This window comes from Trematomus bernacchii, unplaced genomic scaffold (assembly GCF_902827165.1).
Source record: "Trematomus bernacchii unplaced genomic scaffold, fTreBer1.1, whole genome shotgun sequence".
NCBI classification, from domain to species: domain Eukaryota; kingdom Metazoa; phylum Chordata; class Actinopteri; order Perciformes; family Nototheniidae; genus Trematomus; species Trematomus bernacchii.
The window spans coordinates 8184471-8210063 of record NW_022987803.1 but is presented as its reverse complement, the minus strand read 5'-3'; the positions used below and the strand labels follow the sequence as shown (position 1 = coordinate 8210063).

Here is a 25593-nt window from a genome sequence, read left to right as displayed (position 1 = left end):
GTGCCATATAGAACAGCTGGAGATAATATACAATGATGTATTTGGAGCTTTAGACCCTACAAATATATTAGCAGACTCATATTTAATTATATTCTGTTCCAATCTTATCGACTTTTAGCAGAGCCTGGTGGGAAATGTGTGGTAAAACCATGAGGACGCAGGCTGTGTAAATTAAAACTATAGAAGCTAGAAAAAGGTTTTTCAATAGCCAATCTAATTTTTTATTAATATATTGTTAATAATGTCATGAACAGGTCATTACTAGACATTTGTAGTGATTCCCGTACGTTTTCATATCCACTTGAATTGTGGTGGGGTCTGCCTTGTGTGTGGGGAGATGGAAGAAGAGGGTCACCCTCTGTCCTTTTGGGAGAGGGTGAAAGATATAAAAGTGTCAATGTGGATACCTATGAAATTGACATATTATCTAAAACATTCATATTTCAATGAATAGCGTCCCCTTTGATGCAGTTTGGCAGAAACGTCATCATTACAAACAGAGTTAGCTGACACTTCCATTAAACATTTACAAGGACCGGCCTCTTTCTTTCACTGCAACCCTGTCTCCTAGAAATTACGTTCCCACAAAATTAAACTGCATTCTCAAATACGTTTCGCAAGAAACGTATTTCCTTCCACGTTACGTTTGTTCTGAACATATCTTAAATACGTTTATTTTCTACATATCTTCTAGAAACCTATTTTCTCCCACATGACGTTTGTTATGAACGTATCTCAAATACGTTTGCTTTCTACCTATATTTGCCATTTCTTTTCTAGCTTATAATAATGATAATAGTAATTTATTAATATCATTTTAGAGCAAACTTATTTTCGCGCTGGCTGGCGGCTCACTGTTCAGTTTACCAAATCCGTTATTATGCTGGTTAATGGTTAATAATCACAATATTGTTTGTAGTCGTTTCATACAGCATTCTCAATTACGTTTAACAAGAAACGTATTTTGTCCCACGTTACGTTTGTTCTGAACATATCTTAAATACGTTTGCTTTCTACCTATCTTTGACATTTCTTTTCTAGCTTATAATAATGATAATAGTAATTTATTAATATCATTTTAGAGCACACATTTGAAATCGGCGATCGGGCTTGATATCCTATGGTTAAATTAAAATCAGTAGGCGAGGCTGTAATTTCGCCAGCTGGAGGCAGAGTTTTAACATCCCAAAAAGCTGCTGTGTCGTTTATTGCACCTCAAACACCTCAAACTTCCTCTAAGGACAGCAGAAGAGCTCTGTGGCTTCAGGCTTGATCGCCGTTCAAATGACAGCATTGGTTTCCCCAAAAGTGGGTGGGGCTGTAAAGTGACGTAGATTTTACTCTCATCTATTATTCAAAACCATTCTATTTATTCTAACGTAAATTACATGCCAGTGTTTTATCTTTTTATTAAGCGATTTGTTTCTGTTGTTTAACTCATAGATATATATAAACATATGTTTTTATATATATCTATGGTTTAACTGGGAATGTTTTCACATTGAACCGGAAGTACGTCACTTCACTTTGTCTTCTTCGTCCCTTTTACGTTCCAGACAATGCATGGCTCAGCGTAACAGACTGAACAGCGACCCCAGGTGTGTCTACATTGGAATTACATCTTCATTACTGAAGGAAAAATACTTTACCTTGTGTTTGTTAACTGGGTTTTTAATGCAGTTGGCTTTTCTTAATGGTTACAATATTGCTATGAGTTACAGTATATCTGAAGCAAATTATGTTTCTGAAGTAGAGATGGGCGAGTCCTGATTCATCCGGATCATTAACCCGGATCCTAGAAATGAGCTGGTCGTGACGAGTCTCCCCTCTCCATTAACCCGAGTCCTTGAGTCCCACACTTGGTGTGACGTACAAATTAAAACTATAAATTGCGTCACTCGCTACTCTCTTTATAACATGTAAAATCACATTACAACGTACCCCAGTCCATCTACCTACCCTTTAGTAAGTATACAGGATAGCTGCCTGCCAGAAGTTATCGTTTGGCTCAGGGGAGGGGACGCGGATCAGTGAAACTTCCTGCAGACTCGTGGGGACTCAGAGGAGCCGACGGCTCCTAACCGTAATAGCATAGCAGATCCAGCGATCTCGTCATGTGCACGAGCATAGCCCCTCCTCCAGCACCCGGCTCCCGCGCTATGCACGAGCAGACTCGCTCGCAGACTCGCAGACTCGCTCGCAGACTCGCAGACTCGCTCGCAGACTCGCAGACTCGCTCGCAGACTCGCAGACTCGCAGATTCGCAGACTCGCAGATTCGCAAATCCTGACTCGCTGCAACACACAGCGGATCAGACTCGTGCGGACTCGGAGCCGTAACCATATAGCAGCAGATCCAGAGATCCAGCAGACTCGTCGTCATGCACGAGTCAACAGCAGACTCAGATTCGCAAATCCTGACTCACTGTTCTGCAACACACAGCGGATCAGACTCGTGCGGACTCAGAGCCGTATATAGCAGCAGATCCAGAGATCCAGCAGACTCGTCCTCATGCACGAGTCCACAGCAGACTCAGATTTGCCAAATCGCAAAATAACCCTTTTTTTTGTGATCAACATTTTTTATTAAAGCAAAATACACTGTGTAGCGGAGGTTAATATAACGTCAGTTTAATAGATAGATAGATAGATAGTACTTTATTGATCCCAAATTGGGAAATTGTTGTTACAGCAGCATAAAAGGCATTTTACAATAAAACAAAACTACAAAATATACAAGAATAGAAAGAAAAATAAAATAAAATATAAAATATACATGTCGAAATAGAAAATATACATGCAGATATTATATATATATATATACAAATATATATATATATATATTCAAAATATATGGAATAATAATATGCTCGTGAAATGCATCAACTTTTCGGTTTCACCGATAGGATTTCTACGGTCTTGGTGATGCTGACTCATATGACTCAAATGACTCGTATGATCCGGATCTCTTCAATGACTGACTCAGAAGACCCTGAGTCCGTAAAAGGATCCGGATTTGCCATCTCTATTCTGAAGATGTGTAGTCAATTCCACCCTTCAATGTAGCATAAATGTGAACTCTCATTACAGGAACAATACCGGAAACAGACGTAGGAAAGATCCTCAGCTCGCTGATTGGATGTTTTAGCCGCAATGCACGTTGGGATATGGTGTTTATGCGATGTGAAATCCGAAAACATTAAAAAAAAAAATAATAATACTTTATTCCGAGCAGGGCTCTCGACTAACTTTTTTCACCATCCTCCCGGAACCGTCCCGAAATACCATCTAAGCCGTCCCGAAATTAATGTGGACCGTCCCGAATTTAAAATATTTGTTTTTCTACATTATCATTAGTTAAAATCATTCAAAGTGACCTTTAACATAAATAAAACATCATACAAATCATTAGATGATAATTCATCAACCTTTTTATTTGAGTCAATCAGTCAAACACATAAACAAAGGCCAAATATATTTAAAAAAAACACACAAGCGAGAAAGTTGCTCTAATATTGAATCCAATCAAGTCCCATCCGATTAACAACAAAATCCAACACTCTGTCCTGAAGACAGAACCCAGAGTAACCACTAACCAGGATGACAGTCTGTAACACAGTCAGGAGACCTTTACAAACTGCCCCGCCCCCTCGCACACAGGAGAGAGCTCTCTCGTCTGGATTGGAAAGATCGAAAATAAGATCGAAAATACATCATAGACGCATTTTGTAGTCTTATTGCATATTAGAAACGGAGTTGGCGAAACTAAAACTGCAATATAATGTTCATGCAGCAATAATACATATGACATATATGTTTTAAATGTCTCTACCACTGTCTTTAATAATTCCGTCCCGGGGCCCGTTTAATACCGGGGCTCGGTACCCATCCCTACATGGGGAGAGGCGCAGCATATTGCTAAGGACTACATGCGATGGAGAGTTCTCATCTCAGCTGCAATGACATGTCTGGAAACCCCCTCTCGGGTGCCCCATGCATAGCGCGCCGTCAAAAGCTGCTTCATAAGTTAAGTTTCGTTTCTCCGCACCGCTCCGGGGTAAAAAAATGGTAGTTACATCACAGCTGTGCGGCTGGCTGACAGCTGTAGCTACGTACTGTGTGTGTGTGTATTTCGCGGGTTGCTAAATGCTTTGTGTGTGTTTATGTTGACAAGGAGGTTTAATAACTGTGTGCTACACAAAACGTGCAGTCAGTTTCATTTTCATCGCCGTTCGTAGTAGAGTTAGCAGGGTATTTTTATTTTAACTCTCGTCCCAAATTCGTCCCAAAATTAATTTGTATCCTCCCCGACCCGATTTATTTCGGCCCCGGGACGACGGGAGGTCCTTAAGCTCGAGCCCTGATTCCGAGTGTTCTTGCTTTTCTCTTTGAAAGTCATCACATAACGGCATTGTAATACACGGTTCGGCTGCATTAAATATTACACATCTGCCATAGTTCTTTATTTATAGAGCCCTGATGAGAAGACTTCTGGACAAACAGGAAGAACTGCCGCCAAAACTGAATACGTGACGTGGATCATAAATATATCAACAATTAAACAACATCTTACATTTCTTTTCACAAAATACGTCTCCTTGCAGTATCAATACTAATTCGGCTGACTTTTATATTTGATCCAATTGGTAGATAGGTTATATTTACACCATAACGGTGCACAGCTCCATGGATGGATTAACCATCCATGGAATCCATGAAAAGTTTCAGTCTGGCTTCAAACCCATGCACAGCACTGAAACAGCCCTTTTAAGAGTTTTTAATGATCTGCTCCTAGCCGCCGACTCAGGTAGCCCAGCTGTCCTGGTGCTGTTAGACCTGACAGCTGCCTTTGACACTGTGGACCATAGCATCCTGCTGTCACGGCTTGAACAGTCCGCTGGCATCACAGGCTCTGCCCTTGCATGGTTCAGGTCCTACCTGACAGACCGTAGCTTCTCGGTACAGCTAGGTGCCTTCTCCTCTGCCAAAGCCCCTCTTACCTGTGGGGTTCCCCAAGGCTCGATTCTGGGCCCCATCCTTTTTCTACTGTACATACTGCCCCTAGGTTCAATTCTCACAAAACATAATATTCCCTTCCACTGCTACGCCGACGATGTACAGATATATCTGCCTCTAAAAGCAAATGTCAAACACTCAATACAGCAGCTGATGGACTGCTTAGCAGAGATAAAATCCTGGCTGAGCAAAAACTTTCTCAACCTCAACGAGAGCAAGACTGAGGTCATCTTTTTTGGACCGCAACCTCCAGCCTCTCCGGTTGATATTCTGGGGTCTCTCAAAAAAAACATCCTCCCCTCGGTCATGAACCTTGGAGTGACCTTCACCAGCACTTTTAAATTCGACAAGCAGATCAGCACTGTAGTCAAATCCTGCTTTTTTAAATAAGACTATTGGCCAAAACCAAGTCGTATTTATCTTTTAATGACTTAGAAAGGGTTATTAACGCCTTTGTAACCTCGAGACTGGACTATTGTAACGCTCTGTATGTGGGTATGGACCAGGCCTCAATTAAACGCCTGCAGCTAGTCCAAAATGCAGCTGCACGTTTGCTGACTGGCCACAAAAAGCGTGACCACATCACCCCTATTCTGGCTTCACTGCACTGGCTTCCAGTTCGGTTCAGAATTGATTTTAAAATCCTTTTATTTGTTTTTAAAGCACTAAATGGGCTGGCTCCGGCCTATATAGCTGAACTCCTCGAGCGCTACACCCCAGCCAGAGCTTTAAGGACTGCTGACCAGCTGCTGCTGGTAGTGCCCAAGACCAGGCTTAAAACCAGAGGGCACCGAGCCTTCGCAGCAGCTGGCCCTAGGCTCTGGAACACTCTGCCCCTCCATGTGAGGTCGGCCCAGACACTAGGGGTTTTTAAATCCACTCTAAAAACACACTTCTTCTCTCTGGCTTTCTAGTTAGAGCGGAGCACAACTCCTGACTTTTCCTTGTGTTTTTATTTTAATTTTGTTTTTTATATTTATCTGTTGTAACTTATTGTCGTTTATTGTGATTGTTGTAATGTGTTTTTATTACATGTACAGCACTTTGGCTCGACCAAAAATCGCTTTTAAATGTGCTATATAAATAAAACCTGATTTGATTTGATTTGACAGCTGATAGAAAAGGACTTTTAGGACTCAGATATTACTGATTTTCTTTGAATTAAAGAATGTAAATACTGAGTTGAGAGAATAGTCAGGGGATTTGGGTGATGGGAGACACATCTATGGAATCACAATTTCAATAGCTTACCATTAAATGACGGATATACCTTTCTGTCTGTGATGTTTTACAAATCAGATATTAATGTGTAGAAGTAAACATGAGAAATAATATAGCAATATCCTGTACAATTATGTAAAAACATGAATACAACTACACATCTTCAGATGTTATACATACATAAGTGTCCTACACTAATAATACAAAGTTATTATTAGTATACTGTGTGTACCTTGTGTGCACCGCCTAGTGGTTAAAGCACGTTATTTAATTATTTTTGTTGAATAATGTTATTTTTGTTGAATAATGTTATTTGATGAATACAATATTAAGAGTACATACTTTCATAGGGGGAAAGTAGAAGGTCAATGATAGAAATATAGAATATAAAAAATCAAGAAGATACTGTAAGTGATCTCTACAATAAAACAGTTTAGTGCCTGATGTACAAAGATATTAATATGAGGATGTGCAAAACAGACAAACTAATTAACCTTTATTAACACATTAAAGAATACTTTAGGTTTTCTTTCAAATAAGAAAAAAGCTTTGGGGGTATCTATCTACAGATAAATATTAAGCCTGACAAAGTACTTAACGTCTAATATATTGCTTTCCTGCAATGTTAACTGTGTTGAAGCACTTATTTTAACTGATATTATATATATATTAATTATACTCTTATGTATGTAGATAGTATAAGACATGTGCAGAATTTGAGTTTAATGGTGGAGGAATACACACATATTGATAGATGTCTTGTAATGCACTGTTGAGGAACCTGTGACCCAAGTTTTTCATTAATTGCATAACTTCAACATAGTGGTGTATATGATATGTCAATAAACCTTAGAAAATCTTGAAAGGGATGTGCAAAATAGCTATTATATACAGTTTTTAATTAACTATTAGTAGAGAATAACGAGTAATGAATATACTTTATAGAGATCTGCAGATAAATGTTTAGTCTTCTCAAGCACCAACTAATATCTCTCCTGATTGTTGGCACTTGACAATCACCTTTCCCTGAATTTTACTCAGGTGTAACTAAAGTCTGCTTTAAGGGTTGTTTATATTTCACATCATTAATCAGAATCTGCAAAGTAACTAAAATAAATGTAGTGGAGTAAAAATACCAGGTTAACCTCTGAATTGTAGTGGAGTAGAATTACAAAGTAACAATGAGCTGGCATGTGGGTATATATTAATGCTTCCCATTATGGACACAAGCGATTTTCACCCATTTATTAATTACATGTTTTACATTTGTACACACCAATTTGTTTCCTATCCCCTAAACCTCCAGGGCTGTACACAGTTTAATACTGTCAACTTCTAATTTTGGGAAAAACGAAAACGTCTTTTAAAACTACAATTCCCAGTAGAGACGTGCCATAGAACATGTTGCGAAACACAATAGCCAGCATGTGTAGTTCTGGGGGGGCGTTCGAGTCCAGTTTTGGAAAGTCTGCCGTGGTTTCGTTCCATTTCAAAGAGCTGTTTGGCGCTCGGCGTAACCTTGGCGCACTGCCACTCCAAGATCCAATCCCAGAGCTTGAAGATTAATCACGGGGTTTGTCAACGGGACTGTAGTCCCAAACGATAGCTGGGGATTATGGGTAGTGTAGTGTCTTCGGCCATCCTAAACTCTGATTATTTTTTCGGATTTCATATCGCATTAACACCATATCCCGACGTGCATTGCGGCTAAAACATCCAATCAGCGAGCTGATGATCTTTCCTACGTCACTTTACAGCCCTGCCCACTTTTGGGGAAACCAGCTGTCATTTGAACGGCGATCAAGCCTGAAGCCACAGAGCTCTTCTGTTGTATACTGTCCTTTCTTCTTAGAGGAAGTACAGAAACACGTAACTCTGGATTTGTTTTAATGTTTGAGGTGCAATAAACGACACAGCAGCTTTTTGGCATGTTAAAACTATTATTTTCTGCCTCGCAGCTGGCGAAATTACAGCCTCGCCTACTGATTTTAATTTAACCATAGGATATCAAGCCCGATCGTCGATTTCAAATGTGTGCTCTAAAATGATATTAATAAATTACTATTATCATTATTATAAGCTAGAAAAGAAATGTCAAAGATAGGTAGAAAGCAAACGTATTTAAGATATGTTCAGAACAAACGTAACGTGGGACAAAATACGTTTCTTGTTAAACGTAATTGAGAATGCTGTATGAAACGACTACAAACAATATTGTGATTATTAACCATTAACCAGCATAACGGATTTGGTAAACTGAACAGTGAGCCGCCAGCCAGCGCGAAAATAAGTTTGCTCTAAAATGATATTAATAAATTACTATTATCATTATTATAAGCTAGAAAAGAAATGGCAAATATAGGTAGAAAGCAAACGTATTTGAGATACGTTCATAACAAACGTCATGTGGGAGAAAATAGGTTTCTAGAAGATATGTAGAAAATAAACGTATTTAAGATATGTTCATAACAAACGTAACGTGGAAGGAAATACGTTTCTTGCGAAACGTATTTGAGAATGCAGTTTAGTTTTGTGGGAACGTAATTTCTAGGAGACAGGGTTGTTCACTGCGACAAGAGATTTCTGGCAAGGTTATGTCTACAATGTCTACTCAGTGAACTCAACACAGGTAAATAACCGCTCGTCAGTAGGGTCTAAAAATGTTCGTTGCATTAAATGTTTATTACATAGAGCACAGGACACAACATAAATCAGTGACCTTTCAGGGAGAAATACAGACTCATCATCTGAGACTCATGTCATCAGAAAGGGAATGGAAAAAAAAAGCAATCCGTTCCCTTTCTCAATAAAACAGTATTGATTGATAGTAATGATTTTTTTGTTTGGATCCATGAACTCAAGATTTCAAATTAAGAGATTGACCATTGTTGACAAGTCTTTATTTCACTTCATTTCAACATGTTAAAACAGAAATAGCACAATGGCTCATTGTTTAAGCAGATGCTTCAAGCGATATGTCTACTAATGCTTTTATTACCTGTATCATATTTAACAGTCGGATGGAAACAATATATAATGATGTATTTCGACATGTATACACCTAGCCAGGTTCAAATGACAGATGGTAATAAATGTGTCCCACTGACGATTAATAGGCTGACATTTCTTTCATTGATGATACATCTGTTGTCTTATTCATCAAACTATCTTCCATTCATCATCCCCCAATGCTCTTGTGGAATTTCTACAGGGCTTTCAGACTCTGAGGTAACACAGTGTAAAAAATCATTTCCCAAGCATCTTTACATGGCTGTGGGGTCGTTGATCTTGCCCATGAAGAGAATGCTCTTGGTCGAGTGCTCCAGGATAAAGGCCAGGAAGGGTCTGTCGAGACGAAGGACTTCTGGCCTGCTAAAGGGCATGACTTCAATGGTGGTGGCGGCAGCTGCCTCTGTTCCTGTTTCATCCACGCTCAGCACAGCCTGGTGGGACACCTGTGGAAGAGCCAACAGAAGTTAATGTCGAGCACATGCAGGTTTTGAATATCTGTAGAGAGCAAAGGTTCTTTGCAGAATAGTACCTTGTCAACAAAAATGTGAAGGCATGTTTGCCAATCATACCTTTGATACTTTGAGCCTGACATCGGTGGACATGCCAGAGAAATCGGCGGTTTGTCCAAAAGCGGTGGTTATTCCCATTGCTTTCAGTGTACTGTCCAGGGAGGCTTCAGTGGAGATGGAGAACTTTGGCATATACAGATCTACAGAACTGAGGAATACAGAAATGCAGCAGTGTCACAATCACTGGATTATAGAGTTCACTTAAAGCATGTTTACTTAACCTGAGCCATAAAAGATAAGGAATCTCAAATCAAATACTCCTGTTCAGAGTAAAGCCTAAGCCCGTATGTCAAAAGTTTCCTATAATCCTACGAAGGACCTCCCTGCCACTGTGTTTATACTACAACCGTAGAAGTTGAAAATACAATAAAATACCCCTCTTACCTCCTGAAGAGTGAGTCATGCCAATGCTTGATGTGGTCTTTGTTGATGTAGCCCTCCACCTCCATCATCTTGCCTTCATCAGGCAGAACGATCATCATGGAGGTGTTGCCTTTGTAGGGCAGCATGATGACGGTGGTGTGGTTGTCGGCGTCGTGATAGAAGTCGAAACGACCTGTCCTCATCATCATATCCACCTGAACCTTTGTGTTTTCGTCCACGTTGAAGTCTGCCTTTTGTGTATGGTTACCATCGAAGGGTTTCACCCACTGTCCTGTATGAGGAGCATAAAAGTAATGCATTGTAGTTGTGTTGCAATATATGCTATGATTTTGATATCTTTCAGACTGCTTTACATAATTTTCCGTGGCATGTTTGAGCTCCTTAAACTACACAAGGAGCCTGAACTGATATGAAAGCTTTGTCTCTACAAAGTCTCTACTGGCGATCTGCATGCTCTCTTTCAGATTGTATCGGAATGTGTCCTACCTTTGAAGTAGACATAGTTGATCAGCACCATGGCCATCTCGGTGTCCAGGTCCTTCACCATATCTTTGATCTTATTGTTGGTTTTAGTTGCAATGAATCTGTTGATCTCAGCCGCAGCCTCAGCAGGTTTGGTAAAGTCGACGTTGAAGATCTCACCGGAGTAGTAGTGCTTGATATCCTTCAGGAACTTCTCCAGAGGATTGAAGCCAGTGCGCACGGCAACGCCGTTACCCACATCCATTTTCTGATCCGCCTGACTGTGTCCCATCATGTGGAAAAGATGCTCGTACGCCTCATTGACCTGTTCCTGGGTGTGAGCACTGTAGCCTAAGCTGGAGAACAGCTGGCTGTGGGTTTCCCCAGCAGCCCCTGTGGACAGCATGGACAGGGCGGCGGAGATGCCCAGGGGCGAGAAGAAGATGTTCTTTCCAGCAGCAGCGTTGGCATTCAGGCTTTTGTAAAGGGCAAAGGCAAAGTCAGCATTGGGAGCGGACAGCTTGTGGCAGCTAAGCTCTCCATCGTGGCTGTGAGAGGCATCAGCGCCGTGGTGGTGGTGGCCTTCGGGGTGGTGGTGGTGGTCTGCCCAGGCTGCAGCCAGCAGCAGTGCTGAGAGTGCACAACTAGCAAAGATCCCACGCATGTTTAGAGCCTGTCCAGGGAAAATCAGAGGAGGTTAGTTGGGCTCGATAAGATTTTGCCTCTTAACAGCTCTTCACACTAACCTTTTTTTTACCAATTGTTATGACCTGGCTCAAAAGGCCACAACAAAGAGACACACCATGTCAACGGTTAGCAAAATATGTTTATTTACACAAACAATTCAAATCAACCAAATTAATTAAGTGCAAAGTAAGTAAAGTATGAGGTGTGGACGTCAATGGTATCAGTAGTGTAAATGCAGGGTGAGGGTTGCATGGACATGTATGTGTGAGGGTGTTGAGGTGCACAAAGTGAAGCAACTGAAATAACTGATAGCATACTCAACAGAATCGGGTGCCTGCAGGAAAAAGCAGAGAGGAGCAGAGAGGCTTTAAATAGCTAAAGGGCACCAAACCCAGGTGCCCTGAGTTACAATCAAGGAGGCTGGATGCAGCACAGCCACACCCTCTCAAGATGAGCCCACAGGGGCATCACACCAATGAATATAAGTCCAACACATCTAAAGTTTCAAGTTAAACAACAAACAGTTTGCATATTTCACAACAGTGTTACGCTTACCTTCAATGTCCTCTTTGCTGCAGAAGCTGGAAACTTCCCCATTTATACAGTAGCTCAGGTAGTCAACTGACAGTTGGGTCAAACATTAACCAGGGCCAGCCCCTATTCTCTGTCCTGTGCTAAGAGATATCTGGCCTGACTATCTACACTGATGCAACACAACTCACTCAGCACAACATGGGTAATGATCCACTGGTGAGATAACAGGCTATTTGCAAAAATGGGTGTTATAAATGTACTTCTTTGCATCAAATACCTTCATGTTAGCATTAATCATGACATACTTCAAGAAATTAAATCAGAAGGGATTTCAGAATTAAAATAAGTCATTTGTAAGATCGGTTTTATTTATGAAATAGCAAAAACTGGCGCTCTTAAGCATATGGCCATTGGTCAATATTTCTGTAAACTTTATGTGGCTTAATGCCAACCCACAAAACAACACAATAACTTAATCACATCATTGATCATGTCTGACCTGCACAAATACTTATAATCAAATATTTAGACTAGGGAGGTCCCATTCGTGTTTGTTTCAACCATTGATTACTAAAAAATGAAATTTCCTTACAACTGAACTCTATCCTGAATACCAGTTTTGAGGGAAACATGCAGAGCCGGCCCGACCCATTAAGCGACATAAGCGGCTGCTTAGGGCCCCGCAGCCACTAAGGGCCCCCTAGCAAAAAATGATCTGTATCTCAGTACACCGTTTTTTATCTCAGTACACCGTCGCCGTGATAAGTATGTTTAATTAATTTAGTTAATATGCCTAGATTGCCTACTCTCAAAGTCATGTAATATATTATTGAGTCAATAATATAATACATTAACCGTGCTTTACCTGAACCTCATCATGACACTAGAGAGGACGGCAGGATTGTAATTTCCCGTGTTCAGTGAATGCAACAGAGGCAAGGCACCAGACCAACCAGAGAGTTGAATGGAAATAAACATCTGTCTTATTGGCTGACAGGTACCTATCCTGTGAGCTGTGACAATGTTTAAAATAAACTGTCAGTCTCGGACTCAGAGTTTTTGAAGATGGGCATAAGAACATTTGTTCTTAAAAAAGACGACAATTCTCAAGTGGTGGATCACACAACAACCCCAGAGCCAGCACTTGAGCCAGGAGAAATTACAGCTACGTTGACGTTACTTTGAATCGCGAGGGTAAGCTAAACCGTTAGCAAGTAGCTATAGCTAGCCAGATATATTAAATAAACACTTTGTCATACAATCTACATGTTACGGTTTTGTATTTATGTTTTCATTTTCCACCTTTTGTTTTGAAATGTTTTCCTCCTTGTGTCTTCTCTGTTCCTTCTTCCTGTGTTTGCCTTCCTGTCATTAGTTCCCCTGGTGTGTCTGATTGTCTGATTGTGTTCACCTGTTGCCCTTGTGTTTCTGCCTCTCTTACCCCAGCTGTGTCTTGTCTTGTGATTACCCCTCCCTGTATTTAGTCTTGTCTCTTCCTGTGTTCCCCTGTCGGTTCATTGTTGGTTTTTCCTGTCTTCCTCCATGTCAGTCACGGTTGTCTCTCCTGTCTCCCTCCATGTGGGTCACGGTCAGTTTTTTGTACAACCCATTTGTTTCATGCCTTGTTTTGATCAGCTTTTAAAATAAAGCTCGCTTTTTGTTTCGAGACCTGTTACCTTTTTGATAGTCTGCATTTGGGTCCTACCCTTCCACGCCATCCTAACAGAATGAACCAACCAGCTTTGGACTCAGCAGACTCGGATCGTTTTGCTCTACAGGCAGAATGTCTTGGGTACTCTCTGGAGTACATTTTTTATACCTGGAATGGCGCCTCTTCTAGACGTGGTAGAGAGGCTGCGTTGAAGGAGGCACGTCAGGAGGTTGCTCGCCAGCCCTGGCTTAGGAGCATGTTGCCTGAGTGGCTACAACTTTTCACAAGTAGTCCTGAGGACTTGTCCGAAGCCTCTAACCCTTTCCTGGGGTATGACCAGGCCTGGGGAGGCCCACAGATCCTCCAAAGAATCTCTAGGAGACGCAAGACCAAGATTCCAGCCCGTGCTCCAGTGGTTCCAGCTCCATTCTCTGGCCCTTTTTTGGGATCCCGCCTGGCGTTTGGAGGTCCACGGAGCCTCCAGGGGGCCTCGGAGAAACGCAAGGTCGGGAGGCCGGCTCGTGGTCCAGTACCGGCCCACACAGCCATGGATCCGTGCACCAGTACCGGCCCACACAGCCATGCTTCCGTGCTCCATTACCTGGCTCACACAGCCAGGGTCCAGGCTTCTGTTCCGGTCCCAGCAGCCATGGTCCCGACTTCAGTTTCGACTCCAGCACCCCGTCTCCTGTCGGTGGTCCGGCCGACTCCAGCACCTCGTGTCCTGTCGGTGGTCCGGCCGACTCCAGCACCTCGTGTCCTGTCGGTGGTCCGGCCGACTCCAGCACCTCGTGTCCTGTCGGTGGTCCGGCCGACTCCAGCACCTCGTGTCCTGTCGGTGGTCCGGCCGACTCCAGCACCTCGTGTCCTGTCGGTGGTCCGGCCGACTCCGGCCCCCCCGTGTTTTGTCGGTGGTTCGGCCCACTCCGGCCCCTCGTGTTCTGTCGGTGGTCCGGCCGACTCCAGCACCCCGTGTCCTGTTGGCTCTATGGCCGACGCCTACCCCATGTCCTGTGATGTTGGAGGTCCCGCCGACTACTCTTCTGCCGGGGGTCCTGCCAACCCTATGTCCTGTGCTGTTGGAGGTCCCGCCGACTACTCTCCTGCCGGGGGTCTTGCCAACTCCATGTCCTGTCCCATTGGGGGTCCCGCCGACTACTCTTCTGCCGGGGGTCTTGCCAATCCTATGTCCTGTCCCGTTGGGGGTCCCGCCGACTACTCTTCTGCCGGGGGTCCTGCCAACCCTATGTCCTGTGCCGTTGGAGGTCCCGCCGACTACTCTTCTGCCGGGGGTCCTGCCAACCCTATGTCCTGTGCCGTTGGAGGTCCCGCCGACTACTCTTCTGCCGGGGGTCTTGCCAATCCTATGTCCTGTCCTGTTGGGGGTCCCGCCGACTACTCTTCTGCCGGGGGTCCTGCCAACCCTATGTCCTGTGCTGTTGGAGGTCCCACCGACTACTCTCCTGCCGGGAGTCTTGCCAACTCCATGTCCTGTCCCATTGGGGGTCCCGCCGACTACTCTTCTGCCGGGGGTCTTGCCAATCCTATGTCCTGTCCCGTTGGGGGTCCCGCCGACTACTCTTCTGCCGGGGGTCCTGCCAACCCTATGTCCTGTGCCGTTGGAGGTCCCGCCGACTACTCTTCTGCCGGGGGTCCTGCCAACCCTATGTCCTGTGCCGTTGGAGGTCCCGCCGACTACTCTTCTGCCGGGGGTCTTGCCAATCCTATGTCCTGTCCCGTTGGGGGTCCCGCCGACTACTCTTCTGCCGGGGGTCCTGCCAACCCTATGTCCTGTGCTGTTGGAGGTCCCACCGACTACTCTCCTGCCGGGAGTCTTGCCAACTCCATGTCCTGTCCCATTGGGGGTCCCGCCGACTACTCTTCTGCCGGGGGTCTTGCCAACCCTGTGTCATGTGCCGTTGGGGGTTCAGCTGTGGGTCCTGCCAACCCCATGTCCTGTCCCGTTGGGGGTCCCGCCGACTACTGCTCCGCCAGGTTTCCTGCCAACACCAGATCCTGTCCTGTTGGGGGTCCCGCCGACACCTGCTCCACCAGATTTCCTGCCTACACCATGTCCTGTCCTGTTGGGGGTCCCGCCGACACCTGTCCTGCCGGGGGGTCCTGCCAACTCTGTGTCCTGTCCTGTTGGAGGTCCCGCCGACACCTGTTCCACCGGGGGTCCTGCAAACTCTGTGTCCTGTTCCGTTGGAGGTCCAGTCGACACCAGCCCTTGCTCCATCCGGGGTCCCATTGACACCAGTCCATGTCATGTCCAGGATCCCGTCTACGCCTGTTCCGTCGGCTCCGGTTCCTGTCTGGCCGACAACGGGTCCTGCCCGGCCTCCGGAGCTGTCCCGTCAGCGCCTTCCTGCCCGTCCTCCGGAGTTGTCCCGTCAGCACCTTCCTGCCCGGCCTCCGGAGCTGTCCCGTCGACGCCTTCTTGTTCGCCCTCGAGCCCGGCCCCCTGAGTGCCGGGGCCTTCGCCCTCGAGCTCGGCCCCCTGATTTCCCCAGCCGTGGCCTTCGCCCTCGAGCCCGGCCTCCTGACGCTTTCAGCCGCTGCCTTTGCTCTCATGCCCGGCCCCCTGAGTTCGCCCGCTGTGGTCTTCGCCCTTTTTTTAACTCTGCCTTGCCCCCGGGCCGTCCGCCCGAGACCCCCTCCTTGATCTCTGCCTTGCCCCCGGGCCGTCCGCCCGAGACCCCTTCCGGGTCCTCCGCTGTGCCCCTGGGCTGTCAGCCCAAACCCGTCCTCCAGACCCCCTCCGCCCACCCTGCTGGAATTTTTTGGACTTTTGGGGGTTTTCTTGGGACGTCTGGAATCCGTCCCTTGAGGGGGGGGTTCTGTTACGGTTTTGTATTTATGTTTTCATTTTCCACCTTTTGTTTTGAAATGTTTTCCTCCTTGTGTCTTCTCTGTTCCTTCTTCCTGTGTTTGCCTTCCTGTCATTAGTTCCCCTGGTGTGTCTGATTGTCTGATTGTGTTCACCTGTTGCCCTTGTGTTTCTGCCTCTCTTACCCCAGCTGTGTCTTGTCTTGTGATTACCCCTCCCTGTATTTAGTCTTGTCTCTTCCTGTGTTCCCCTGTCGGTTCATTGTTGGTTTTTCCTGTCTTCCTCCATGTCAGTCACGGTTGTCTCTCCTGTCTCCCTCCATGTGGGTCACGGTCAGTTTTTTGTACAACCCATTTGTTTCATGCCTTGTTTTGATCAGCTTTTAAAATAAAGCTCGCTTTTTGTTACGAGACCTGTTACCTTTTTGATAGTCTGCATTTGGGTCCTACCCTTCCACGCCATCCTAACACTACATGTAATGTTTTTTAACGTTACCTGGTGATTTCAAAGAAAGCTCTCTGGGAAATGTTGACTTACTGTTCGACATGAAGCTAGAAGCTACCTTACAGTACACAGTTGATCCTGAGTCCTGTCAGTTAAAGTGTTTCATAGTTAGCTTAGCTAAGCATCAACCTAGCACTGAAATATATGGATGTTATGTGACAGTATTTCTGAGAAAAAGTCAGCTGAAATGGTGGCATAGTTGCCACTGCTTTACGTGTCGACAGCATGATTGAACGTATTTGCAGCAGTAAATGTGGCTGTTTGGCCACTGACGTTGCCATAACAACACCTGAATGTAAATGTGCAACCTCTTTTTGTGACAGATTTTTGCATGAAATTATAATTCTTCTGAATGATATTCCTATTGACAGCTAGTTTCTGTGAACATTATGAGATGGACAGCCAGAGAGAATAAATGAAAAACGGTTATGAAATACTATATGACAAAACAAGAATACCGTTTAAAAGGGGAGTGATTTGTAAAATATCCATAAAGAAAAATCTGTTTACAGTTCTGTTTCATATGGGTGTTGAGAGATGTATCCATAGATCTCTTAATTTTGCTCTCAAAGTGCACCAGATTGATGCATTTAACTTCAATATTTTAAAAGAAATCTTCCCGGGGGAGCATGCCCCCGGACCCCCCTAGAGGAGGTGAGGACCCCCCTAGAGGATGTTAGGTCCACGGTGTTTACATGCTTATTTATACAATATGTGTGCTTATGCTAACATAAGACAAAAGTTGGTTCCGTGTTGTGTGAAGTGAGAACGCGCTAGAGTGAGGGGGGCCCCCAAGCCAAAGCTCGCTTAGGGCCCCCAAAAGTCTAGGGCCGGCCCTGGAAACATGTATTCTACTTGGCTAGAGTTGTGACATTAAACACCTGGTTATTATGGAACATTGTAACAAAACAAAAATGCAAAATAACTACTTTGTTAGGTTTAGTAAATCATCATGGTCTGGCTTTAAATGTTTTTACACAGGACACAAACACCATTTCGTTTTCAGGTACAATGTTGCCATAAAAAAGTGAATGACAATGCAGTTTAGTTTTACGGGAATATTGTTTTTAGGAGACCAGGCTGGGATTTTTTGCCTCAATACTGATTCGACTCCCTTAATATGTACCATGCTAAGCATAGTGTTTTCTACAACACAAGTATATTTTTGAGATGAACAATCAATTATAATCATCATTCCTTAAGTATTTTGATTTTGATTTTATCTTGCATCACAAAGTAAGACATCTATGCATTTACATATCACATTGTCAAAAATTGCGTTTTGGAGACTAATATATTCTAGGGTCTCGGTACAAGAACTCAATGAGACTTTATCTCTCTTTGCCCCACAAATGTATTAGTCACTGAACACAGGTTACTATGGGCCGTAACCACACAAAACAAGGAAACTCAGGTGCATTTACTCTAAGACACACAACATTATGTAGTACATCGAATTTAAAAGGCCTGTAAACTCCTAACAATAAAACACATGAAATCAGCCCAACATCAACATTTCAACCAGTCCAATAATATTGATGTTCAATAATATATTCTGATAATCTCAGAAACCCTTGATACTGAAATGTGACCAATGTTGTGAAATTAACTTAAAGCTCCCATGTCATGCTTTTCCGGTTATTACCCGTCCCCTTGTGTGTTATGAAGGTTTTTATGCATGTAAACGGTGTGCAGAGTCAAAACCCTCAAAGTACACCCTGTAGCGAGTAAAACTCTAACACAGAAAATACCTCCCCAAAACGCCTCGTTGGAGATACGTCACTGCCCATTTGATTCTTCCGGGTACCGCATGATGTCATGCGGTACCCGGAACGAAATGGACCAATCCCGAAGAGCTATGGCCACACCAGCAGCGGCGTGTTCCTCCTCCAGAGGTTCGAAGAACCGGCATTTCACAGACGAAAGCTTCCAAAACATTGCCCAGTTTGAGGCCGGATATGCACAGCTTGTTTGGACCGTTTGGAGCAGGGGAAGATCTGGGTATACAACCTGTAAGTTTGCATTGTTATTTGTGTATTTATCAAACAAGACTGTTTAAATGTGTAAACTGTGTTGGACTGCTAAGCCATTGACACAGTGCTAACTGTGCTAACTAAGTTGCTAGAGTTTCCATATATCAACTCTAATATCAGCAGATGGCCTTGCATACATGTATCTCATAGCAGGAGAATGTCTGCATTCACACACAAAATACCTATTGACAGTATACTGCGGGTGATTTGCCGGTCAGTCGCGAAACGTAATTACATTATAGCTGGCGTAGCGATCTAACACACGGAGCACTAGTTTTGGTCAGAAAAACATTTTTGTGATGCTACGTTGCTAGCGTTTAAATATATCAACTACAATGTCAGCAGATGGCCTTACATGTTTGTCATGGCAGGAGAATGTCTGCAGTCACACACACGGAATACTCATACAGTATACTCCGGTTTACCGTACATTGTGACCGTACATATACTGCATGTAGCTAACGAGGCTAGCTGTATGCTAGCGCAAAACAATGTATTCATGCAAGTTACATTGTATGGTAGCAGAATACCCGTATACGATTGCAATTATAAACACGTTATTGCTAGCCTAATATGAACCACTAGCTTTTGTTCATAGTAGTTTTATTACACTGCATTATAGTTGCCTTTCCTCCAAGCTAACGTTCATATCGTTTTAGCTACCAAGGTAAACAAAGCTAGGTTAGCATATTAGCAGGCAAGCTGTTCATTACACAACTACTACTAACGAATCTAAAACAACTAAGTTTCTCTAATATTTTGTGATTTGCATTTGATTTCGTCCAGCCAGATCCTGGCGGACAATCCATGACGGGGAAGGGATTCTACTACTACTGAGGCCTCGTGCTAAAAGGCACCGCACCGCACCGGCTGTGCGCAGGCAAGAGGAGGAGGAATGGATGATATACCGTGTATATATGTATATTTATGTTCATTTTGTACATTTCTAAAAATAAAGTTTAATGGAAATACTTAGTAGGCCTATCCTTTCTTCCCTGAATTCATATATAGCAAACCATGATTTGATTTCTCATCAAACAGTAGTAGTTTATAACGGGTAAAAATAACTTACTCTTTGTTATGAGAGTAGCTCGTAGGCCACAACGGAAAGACAAGGAGACATACACGAGTTTACAAAACCACGGCACATTTATTGTGGTAAATGCAGAGACAGGTGGTTGAGAGGATCGCAGAGTTAGTCTTCCTGCAGCCGCTTTGGAGAGAGACTGGGGCCGTAGTGCTGATTAGCCGCTTCAGCTCCACCCCATCGTAAGACAAAGGCCCTGGGGCCGTCACACTCTTCTATAACAACAGTTAAAAATATATATGTATATAAAATATACCGCTGTACCGACGCCATGATAAGACTGATGTTACGCTGAGAGCAGCCGGGAAAAGCACTGACATGGGTGCAGCCTCTCTGGTGGTTGACTAATCAGAACGAGTGGCCGAGCTGACCAATCGGAGCACACTAGGCTCACAGAGAGGGGGGGGCAAGAGCTCCAACGAGTCGTTTAGTGGAGAAAGTGAATACTGCTGAATACACATGCTTGACAGAGATGCTGTATGCGAAACCAATGTGAGTTTGGAAAATTGCACAGTATAAATCTATTTTAGTATACCTCAACAATGTAATTATGATCAGTGGAAATGGCCATGACATGGGCCCTTTAATACAATGCCAAAGGTTGAGCCATTGTGAGTTAAGCCTGGGACTTTCTTACCTAAATGTTAACAACTTCTGCCAACAAAATGTTGGGTGTTAGAAATATGCAGTAGTGTTAATTAACCTGCTTGACATAAAAGCAAATCTTTACACAATATAATGTAGCTTCTAGTCTCAGAATCAGAGTCAGAATCGGTTTTATTACCAAGTAGGTTTACACATAGGGTCTACGAGGAATTTTCTTTGGTATATGTGGTGCATATAAAGACACAGAAAAAAGAATACGTAGCAAACCAGTAGTCTGTATTATTGAAAATGTTATTCGCCACCAGTCAACATGAATTAGCTTGATAGTAATAATAATGGACATTTGAAAGATTTACAACAGCTTTTTATGACTGCTTAATAATTTGCTTCATGATTAAACATTCCGCACAACAACACCCATGTTGGCTAAACGTGTTAGCAGATGCTTTAAGTGCGATACATGCACCCGTTTTATAATTGAATGCGCCATATAGAACAGCTGGAGATAATATACAATGATATATTTGGAGCTTTAGACCCTACAAATATATTAGCAGACTAATATTGAATTATATTCTGTTCCAATCTTATCGACTTTTAGCAGAGCCTGGTGGGAAATGTGTGGTAAAACCATGAGGACGCACGCAGGCTGTGTAAATTAAAACTATAGAAGCTAGAAAAAGGTTTTTCAATAGCCAATCTAATTTTTTCTTAATATATTGTTAATAATGTCATGAACAGGTCATTACTAGACATTTGTAGTGATTCCCGTTCGTTTTCATATCCACTTGAATTGTGATGGGGTCTGCCTTGTGTGTGGGGAGATGGAAGAAGAGGGTCACCCTCTGTCCTTTTGGGAGAGGGTGAAAGATATAAAAGTGTCAATGTGGATACCTATGAAATTGACATATTATCTAAAACATTCATATTTCAATGAATAGCGTCCCCTTTGATGCAGTTTGGCAGAAACGTCATCATTACAAACAGAGTTAGCTGACACTTCCATTAAACATTTACAAGGACCGGCCTCTTTCTTTCACTGCGACAAGAGATTTCTGGCAAGGTTATGTCTACAATGTCTACTCAGTGAACTCAACACAGGTAAATAACCGCTCGTCAGTAGGGTCTAAAAATGTTCGTTGCATTAAATGTTTATTACAGAGAGCACAGGACACAACATAAATCAGTGACCTTTCAGGGAGCAATACAGACTCATCATCATCTGAGATGTCATCAAAAAGGGAATGGAAAAAAAAGCAATCTGTTCTCTTTCACAATAAAACAGTATTGATTGATAGTAATGATTTTTTTGTTTGGATCCATGAACTCAAGATTTCAAATTCAGGTATTGACAACAAGTCTTTATTTCACTTCAACATGTTAAAACAGAAATAGCACAATAACACGATGGCTCATTGTTTAAGCAGATGCTTCAAGCGATATGTCTACTAATGCTTTTATTACCTGTATCATATTTAACAGTCGGATGGAAACAATATATAATGATGTATTTCAACATTTATACACCTAGCCAGGTTCAAATGACAGATGGTAATAAATGTGTCCCACTGATGATTAATAGGCTGACATTTCTTTCATTGATGATACATCTGTTGTCTTATTCATCAAACTATCTTCCATTCATCAACCTAACCTAAGGTAACATTGTCCTGTAGCTACTAGAACCTACTACACATTGTAAAAAATCATTTCCCAAGCATCTTTACATGGCTGTGGGGTCGTTGATCTTGCCCATGAAGAGAATGCTCTTGGTCGAGTGCTCCAGGATAAAGGCCAGGAAGGGTCTGTCGAGACGAAGGACTTCTGGCAGGCTCGCGGGCATCATTTCAATGGTGGTGGCGGCAGCTGCCTCTGTTCCTGTTTCATCCACGCTCAGCACAGCCTGGTGAGACACCTGTGGAAGAGCCAACAGAAGTTAGTGTCAAGCACATGCAGGTTTTGAATATCTGTAGAGAGCAAAGGTTCTTTGCAGAATAGTACCTTGTCAACAAAAATGTGAAGGCATGTTTGCCAATCATACCTTTGATACTTTGAACCTGACCTCGGTAGACATGCCAGAGAAATCGGCGGTTTGTCCAAAAGCGGTGGTTATTCCCATTGCTTTCAGTGTACTGTCCAGGGAGGCTTCAGTGGAGATGGAGAACTTTGGCATATACAGATCTACATAACTGAGGAATACAGAAATACAGCAGTGTCACAATCACTGGATTATAGAGTTCACTTAAAGCATGTTTACTTAACCTGAGCCATAAAAGATAAGGAATCTCAAATCAAATACTCCTGTTCAGAGTAAAGCCTAACACACGTCAAGAGTTTCCTATAATCCTACGAAGGACCTCCCTGCCACTGTGTATATACTACAACCGTAGAAGTTTAAAATACAATAAAATACCCCTCTTACCTCCTGAAGAGTGAGTCATGCCAATGCTTGATGTGGTCTTTGTTGATGTAGCCCTCCACCTCAGTCATCTTGCCTTCATCAGGCAGAACGATCATCATGGAGGTGTTGCCTTTGTAGGGCAGCATGATGACGGTGGTGTGGTTGTCGGCGTCGTGATAGAAGTCTAAACTACCTGTCCTCATCATCATATCCACCTGAACCTTTGTGTTTTCGTCCACGTTGAAGTCTGCCTTTTGTGTATGGCTACCATCGAAGGGTTTCACCCACTGTCCTGTATGAGGAGCATAAAAGTAATGCATTGTAGTTGTGTTGCAATATATGCTATGATTTTGATATCTTTCAGACTGCTTTACATAATTTTCCGTGGCATGTTTGAGCTCCTTAAACTACACAAGGAGCCTGAACTGATATGAAAGCTTTGTCTCTACAAAGTCTCTACTGGCGATCTGCATGCTCTCTTTCAGATTGTATCGGAATGTGTCCTACCTTTGAAGTAGACATAGTTGATCAGCACCATGGCCATCTCGGTGTCCAGGTCCTTCACCATATCTTTGATCTTATTGTTGGTTTTAGTTGCAATGAATCTGTTGATCTCAGCCGCAGCCTCAGCAGGTTTGGTAAAGTCGACGTTGAAGATCTCACCGGAGTAGTATTGCTTGATATCCTTCAGGAACTTCTCCAGAGGATTGAAGCCAGTGCGCACGGCAACGCCGTTACCCACATCCATTTTCTGATCCGCCTGATTGTGTCCCATCATGTGGAAAAGATGCTCGTACGCCTCATTGACCTGTTCCTGGGTGTGAGCACTGTAGCCTAAGCTGGAGAACAGCTGGCTGTGGGTTTCCCCAGCAGCCCCTGTGGACAGCATGGACAGGGCGGCGGAGATGCCCAGGGGCGAGAAGAAGATGTTCTTTCCAGCAGCAGCGTTGGCATTCAGGCTTTTGTAAAGGGCAAAGGCAAAGTCAGCATTGGGAGCAGACAGCTTGTGGCAGCTAAGCTCTCCATCGTGGCTGTGAGAGGCATCAGCGCCGTGGTGGTGGTGGCCTTCGGGGTGGTGGTGGTGGTCTGCCCAGGCTGCAGCCAGCAGCAGTGCTGAGAGTGCACAACTAGCAAAGATCCCACGCATGTTTACAGCCTGTCCAGGGAAAATCAGAGGAGGTTAGTTGGGCTCGATAAGATTTTGCCTCTGAACAGCTCTTCACACTAACCTTTTTTTTACCAATTGTTATGACCTGGCTCAAAAGGCCACAACAAAGAGGAGACACACCATGTCAACGGTTAGCAAAATATGTTTATTTACACAAACAATTCAAATCAACCAAATTAATTAAGTGCAAAGTAAGTAAAGTATGAGGTGTGGATGTCAATGGTATCAGTAGTGTAAATGCAGGGTGAGGGTTGCATGGACATGTATGTGTGAGGGTGTTGAGGTGCACAAAGTGAAGCAACTGAAATAACTGATAGCATACTCAACAGAATCGGGTGCCTGCAGGAAAAAGCAGAGAGGAGCAGAGAGGCTTTAAATAGCTAAAGGGCACCAGACCCAGGTGCCCTGAGTTACAATCAAGGCGGCTGGATGCAGCACAGCCACACCCTCTCAAGATGAGCCCACAGGGGCATCACACCAATGAATATAAGTCCAACACATCTAAAGTTTCAAGTTAAACAACAAACAGTTTGCATATTTCACAACAGTGTTACGCTTACCTTCAATGTCCTCTTTGCTGCAGAAGCTGGAAACTTCCCCATTTATACAGTAGCTCAGGTAGTCAACTGACAGTTGGGTCAAACATTAACCAGGGCCAGCCCCTATTCTCTGTCCTGTGCTAAGAGATATCTGGCCTGACTATCTACACTGATGCAACACAACTCACTCAGCACAACATGGGTAATGATCCACTGGTGAGATAACAGGCTATTTGCAAAAATGGGTGTTATAAATGTACTTCTTTGCATCAAATACCTTCATGTTAGCATTAATCATGACATACTTCAAGAAATTAAATCAGAAGGGATTTCAGAATTAAAATAAGTCATTTGTAAGATCGGTTTTATTTATGAAATAGCAAAAACTGGCGCTCTTAAGCATATGGCCATTGGTCAATATTTCTGTAAACTTTATGTGGCTTAATGCCAACCCACAAAACAACACAATAACTTAATCACATCATTGTTCATGTCTGACCTGCACAAATACTTATAATCAAATATTTAGACTAGGGAGGTCCCATTCGTGTTTGTTTCAACCATTGATTACTAAAAAATGAAATTTCCTTACAACTGAACTCTATCCTGAATACCAGTTTTGAGGGAAACAAGCAGAGCCGGCCCGACCCATTAAGCGACATAAGCGGCCGCTTAGGGCCCCGCAGCCACTAAGGGCCCCCTAGCAAAAAATGATCTGTATCTCAGTACACCGTTTTTTATCTCAGTACACCGTCGCCGTGATAAGTATGTTTAATTAATTTAGTTAATATGCCTAGATTGCCTACTCTCAAAGTCATGTAATATATTATTGAGTCAATAATATAATACATTAACCGTGCTTTACCTGAACCTCATCATGACACTAGAGA

At 43.3% G+C, this 25593-nt stretch overlaps 2 protein-coding genes across 4 annotated transcripts; both read right to left on the bottom strand.

The window, feature by feature from the left end:
• Positions 1-8895: 8895 nt before the first annotated feature.
• Positions 8896-11962, bottom strand: LOC117498393 (alpha-1-antitrypsin homolog). 2 transcript variants are annotated; one of them, XM_034150456.1, is made up of 5 exons: positions 11906-11962; positions 10688-11336; positions 10202-10472; positions 9818-9965; positions 8896-9691 (listed from the first exon to the last, which is right to left on the bottom strand). In XM_034150456.1, the coding sequence occupies exons 1-5, from the start codon at positions 11945-11947 to the stop codon at positions 9500-9502; spliced, it is 1302 nt and encodes a 433-aa protein (XP_034006347.1). In that variant the 5' UTR covers positions 11948-11962; the 3' UTR covers positions 8896-9499. The 2 variants fall into 2 exon arrangements, with proteins under 2 accessions (XP_034006347.1, XP_034006348.1); XM_034150457.1 differs by lacking the exon at positions 11906-11962 and adding an exon at positions 11668-11684.
• A 9768-nt stretch (positions 11963-21730) lies between these two features.
• Positions 21731-24789, bottom strand: LOC117498392 (alpha-1-antitrypsin homolog). 2 transcript variants are annotated; one of them, XM_034150454.1, is made up of 5 exons: positions 24725-24789; positions 23504-24152; positions 23018-23288; positions 22637-22784; positions 21731-22510 (listed from the first exon to the last, which is right to left on the bottom strand). In XM_034150454.1, the coding sequence occupies exons 1-5, from the start codon at positions 24764-24766 to the stop codon at positions 22319-22321; spliced, it is 1302 nt and encodes a 433-aa protein (XP_034006345.1). In that variant the 5' UTR covers positions 24767-24789; the 3' UTR covers positions 21731-22318. The 2 variants fall into 2 exon arrangements, with proteins under 2 accessions (XP_034006345.1, XP_034006346.1); XM_034150455.1 differs by lacking the exon at positions 24725-24789 and adding an exon at positions 24487-24508.
• Between the last annotated feature and the right edge of the window lie 804 nt (positions 24790-25593).